Here is a 5,173-nt window from a genome sequence, read left to right as displayed (position 1 = left end):
AAATTTTCATCCTAAAAATAGTAAATAACTTATTTGATTATATATCGTGAACATTCTTTTTTTCTTTAACAAAAAAAATTATATATCTAATTAATTCTATTTTATTTTTATTTTTCATTTATTTAACTTTCAATTCTTTGTTCAATAGGTCTTTAAATTTTCAATTTTGTGTTTAGTAGGTCATTAAATGTTTAGTTTTATAATTAATAAGTACTTAGCATATCCAACATTTTTAAAAATTTACAAATATATAGACACAAAATTGAAAGTTGATTCTATTAGACAAATTTCAATTCTATACCCAATAGATCAATTAATTTTTACACAAGTGTGTGTATGTATTCAAACTAGTACCTTTGAATAATATTCAAAGTGTCTAGGGGTGAGCATGATAGACAAAAAAATCGAGCACATGGATTGAACTGAAGTTGATCGATCAGAGAAGGAGAAGGGTTGGTCGGTGTCGATTTGAGAAAATTCCAAATCGAAAAATTTTAAAAAAATAATAAAACCGACCAAACCGACCGATCGACTTTTACTCCTCAATAATCAAGGTCGATTTAAGCATTTACTAAACCGACCATAATCAGTTCGATGGAGGGTTGGTCAGAAAATCGACTCCGACGGACTGTTGCTCACCCTTAAAAGTGCCTATACACATGGGTGTATGTATAAATGACCTTGAAAGTAGAGTGACACTTAAAAGACAAAGAGAGTCACTAAGTAATATGATATCAGCTCCACAGAACCACAATCTCCTTTCTATCACACTTAATATTTGTTGAGTCTTTCACAAAATTTCAACTATCAGTATAAGCAATTGATTAAATTAGTGATTGAATAGTCATGAGGCAAGAGCATGCATTTATGTTGATTAGTGATTGAATAGTCATAAGGCAAGAGCATGCATTTATGTATGGGTGAAGTGTGTGGGTAGTAAATAAACTAAACAGAAGCATGGTTCAAATGAATTCCCTGTTCGAACTATAACTTTAGACACATTGGCCAATGCCAATGAAGATAGATGGATTCATACACAATATTCAATCCCAATATTTTTTGCCCATGACAAGAGAACAGAGAAAAACAAACAAACATTTCCCTATTGATGGAACTCTTTACAATCATTACTTTTTCTCGGTGTACTGTGTACAAAAAAGATGGTACATACACCATAACATTCCTATGTGTGTATCCAAATCAGAGAAACTATCATTTTAACTTACAAAGTAAAGCTTTAAAAATTTAGGTACAGCCATAACTTAAGTTATAAAAGATAAATTACGGACGGAGGGGTCGATGTCGAAGATTGTACCTTCTTGAAGTTGAAGCAGTTGTGATTGAATTCTCTCCCACTTCTTCTGGGAGAACAAAATCAGGATCTTCAACATCTTCAGATAACTCAGTGTCAATCCATGATGACCAGTTCACCTCACTATCACTGTCCCAAGATAACTTATTTTGTGTTTGCATTCCATTGATTCTTTCCATTAACATTAATAGCATGTGATGGTTCAGAACATCATAGTCTCTGCAATTTTCAAAACATTATTAGTGAATTGGTTTTTCATTTATGGGCTAAGGTTTAATTTCATTTGGTTTACGTTCTGTGATGGTTTTACCTGTATGTGCAAATCGCATGTAGAAGCTGAAGAGAAGCAATGAGTAAGAACATTGTCCGCACTGAGTTTACAATCCATGTTTTCTGTTCCATGTCGAACATCTCAAACCGAAGTATCGCTACTTCTATTAAGAATGTAACACATAGCTCTGGAAATCATGAGATATTTTATTTGATCAGTGATTTATCTGACTTTGGCTAAGAGAAAAAGATTTTTTTTAATAGAAAATTGTGTTACCGATATATAGCCAGGGCCTAACGGTGTATGTTTGCTTGGTGCTACTGAACATGTAGATGATGAAGATTGATGTGAAGTAAATGAAGAAGACTTTGATTAGCCGAGATTCTAGTAACATTGCATTGTGCAAGGTGAAGAGTTTCTCTAATGCAATGAACATGCTTGCTTGCTTTGATTCAAATTTTTGCTGTCAACAGAGCGAAGAATGTAAGAATCTGATTCAGATTATGTTAAAGCAGTTATAAAAAGATAAAACGATTCATAATGAAACTCATTCACATAAGCTTTTGAGTTCATAGTGATTTATTTTATCCTTTTCTTTTTCTCTTCTAACATTTTTCAAGTACAACAAATACAGAGTTGGCCTAATGTTACATCACCACTAAATCCAAAAGCTTGAAATATCAGTTACCGTAAATTTAATCTTTTTATAATACTTTAACGGCTGGAAGCTTACCTGAGCTTCCAAGATTGATTTTGAATTGTCCATTAAACGATCATGAAGTTGTTGGAGTTGTCCTTGTCGCTGAAGAAGCTCCTCCTGTTGTTTGTGGCCATATTCAGCTAACTGTTGCAGCTTACTCCTGCAAGTCACAAAGCATGTTAGAGAAATTTTAATTAGGTCTGGCTTGATTCTGAATCCTAATTTTATATACCTGCTTTCCTCTAGTGCTTCCGATTGAACTTTGCTTAAAGAATGAAGGCCATTAAGTGCTGTGGACTGAGCATCTAGAAGTTCTTGTTGTTTGTCCAATGAAAGCCCTGCCATATTCCCAATATCATCAGCTGTGCTCTGGAGGTACTTCATCTTCAAAGACATTGAATCTCCCACTTTGGTTATCTCCTTTTCGATCTCAATGGCTTCTTCTCGTAAACCATCCATCTCTCGGCTAAGGTTGCTGTACGAATCCTGAAGCATTTCCATTCCTTCCTCCAAACTTTTTCTCAGTTTTAACTGACCTTCTTGGAGTTCCAACTGGGATGTCTCTATCTTCTTGGATTGTTCATAAACTGCTTCAGAGTGCTTTAGAACAATGCCCATGTGATCTTCTAGTTTCCTTGATGTTTGAGCCATTTTTTGTATCTTAATACCAGTAGAGTTCAAGGAATCAGAAATTTGATATGAACTTTGCAGCAGAGATTCCGATTTTTCCTCAATAGATTCTAACTTGACTTCTGCAGCTTCCGAAGATCTCTTCAGTTCATTCACTAACCTCTCTGTGTCATGCTTGAAAGCATTAGCCCTGGAAACAAGATCACAATCAATTGGATATGATGTTAATATTACAAGGAAGGTAACCAAAATTGAATGAAAAAAATAAGATCGAACCAAATGCCCTATCGTTTCAATTCACTCCTTATGGTTCATGTTCAAATCCAATTTGCTCCACATGGTCTTAAAAGTTTCAACTTAGTTCCTATACAGTCTATGTATACTTTAGTTTAACCAAGTCAAGTCATGAGGATCAAATAAGAAAACTTTAAAGTTACAAAGACCAAATTAGAACTAAAACGAAACTATAGAGATCAAATTCGAAATCATAAAACCATCAAAACTAAACAGAAACAATTTGTAATCTAACCAATAAGATAGGATACTCACTGTAGCTGATGACAGATGGAGTTAGTTTCAAGATAGAACTCAAGATAGATCCTATGCTCATGTTCATTCAAGTATTTGAGGCATTTGGCCATGGGGGATTTAGCATCACAAGAAGGAAAAGCAACCCTGCCAGAGTCCTTCTGAAAGCAATCACTAAGATGCCACGCGAATCTCGACCGTTTCTCATCCGCAGCAAAAATCTCGGAGCAACCCACAAAGAGATGCCTATAAGCACTTTCCCAGCAAGAATTAGACGAACTCAATTTATTCTTAGCATTCTCAATTCTCCTAACCCCCTTTTGATCATCAAAACCCTCAATCGCAAATTCCGAAACACTTCCACCTTCAATGCGGTTAAAAGACCCAACAGAAGAACCCGAAGACGAAGAAGACGAAGAAGACGAAAACCAGTTCCACGACTCACTCTTCGGCAACGCAAATAACAAAATCACCAAAAGCAGAATATGCTCCATCGGAAACCAAACCTACCGTCTTCTGCCAAAATCAAAATCAAAATCACTTCGATTACCTAATCGCGTGGAATTCAATTCTACTCCAACAGAGAAACAAAATCATCAACATGCCCTAAAAAGTCATTAATCGATATACAAAGATAGTTTTGAAATTGTGTATAACATGTAATAATGAAAGGATTAAGTGTGAAAAGAATTGAGAATTTATGAGAAAAAGTACCTGAATTGTTGGGGTTGAAGAGTCAGTTTTTGTTGTGGTGTTTCTGACGAAGACGACGGCGGAGATTTTGAAAGGGGTTTGTATTTATAGGTGGGCAGTTGTGAATTGCTTGAAAAGGAAAGGAATTAAAACGGTTCGTTTTGGAAAGAGGCGCGAACCTTTGTCCGTTTTTTTTTCCTTACACCAATTTCTTTCCTTATCCTTTTTGGTTTATTTTATTTTGTTTTATACACTATTTTTGCTTTAGACTTATTGGGCCACTTTTTTCTTTTTCCTTTTCTTGTTCGTTTCTTTATTTATATTGTTAAATGTAAAAGTTTGTTTGTTACTTGGATGACAAGGTAAGGAGATATTTGGGAATATAATATTATAATATGTGTGTAGTTTTTTTTTTTAACATGTAGTCATTGTCAATGGTTATTTGATTATGGTTAAAATAACATTTTGATTACTATATTTTTAATTATCTAAATTTAGTTTATGTGTCTATATATATTTGAGAAAATTAACCACATATTAATAGTAGGGACTAAATTTGAAATTTAATGAAATTACCACGACTAAATTTGGAGAAATAAAAATATATAGATCAAAATGAAATAGAAGTCAAAGTACAAAAACTAAAATGATATCCAGACATTTTCTTTTTCTTTTTTACTATGAGGATATAACAAAAAAAAAAAATAATAATAACATCTTTGTTGTTTGGTTTATTTCAATAACCTAACCTAAGACCTAGGGCTTCTTTTTCGTTTAAAAAAAAAAACTTAGTACCTAAGAGGAAGATTTGGTAATCAGCCCACCTCTTTTAATTTATATATCACGTTAAGGTAATAATTGTTGTAAACGATCGCCTATACCTCAATTGGTTAAGATATCTTTGGCCTAAGAAGTTTGAAGTTTGAATCTCTTATTCTATATCTTATATTGTTGAATTAAAAAAAATTATTGTATGCATTGACAATTGTACTTGTCAAGTGGATGCATTGTTGTTCTATGTATTTATTTTAATGTAAAT

At 33.4% G+C, this 5,173-nt stretch overlaps 1 protein-coding gene across 2 annotated transcripts; it reads right to left on the bottom strand.

Moving 5' to 3' along the window:
• Positions 1 to 1,079: 1,079 nt before the first annotated feature.
• Positions 1,080 to 4,337, bottom strand: GEX1 (gamete expressed protein 1). 2 transcript variants are annotated; one of them, XM_039049749.2, is made up of 7 exons: positions 4,156 to 4,337; positions 3,463 to 3,957; positions 2,516 to 3,103; positions 2,317 to 2,443; positions 1,860 to 2,046; positions 1,623 to 1,770; positions 1,080 to 1,531 (listed from the first exon to the last, which is right to left on the bottom strand). In XM_039049749.2, the coding sequence occupies exons 2-7, from the start codon at positions 3,933 to 3,935 to the stop codon at positions 1,282 to 1,284; spliced, it is 1,773 nt and encodes a 590-aa protein (XP_038905677.1). In that variant the 5' UTR covers positions 3,936 to 3,957; positions 4,156 to 4,337; the 3' UTR covers positions 1,080 to 1,281. The 2 variants fall into 2 exon arrangements, with proteins under 2 accessions (XP_038905677.1, XP_038905679.1); XM_039049751.2 differs by having other exon boundaries at positions 3,463 to 3,954; positions 4,156 to 4,209.
• Between the last annotated feature and the right edge of the window lie 836 nt (positions 4,338 to 5,173).

The sequence above is a fragment of the Benincasa hispida genome, chromosome 11, assembly GCF_027475165.1.
Source record: "Benincasa hispida cultivar pf3 chromosome 11, pf3_genome.v1.1, whole genome shotgun sequence".
Taxonomy (NCBI): Eukaryota; Viridiplantae; Streptophyta; class Magnoliopsida; order Cucurbitales; family Cucurbitaceae; genus Benincasa; species Benincasa hispida.
The sequence above is the reverse complement of the archived record's forward strand: the minus strand, read 5'-3'. Positions and strand labels throughout refer to the sequence as shown.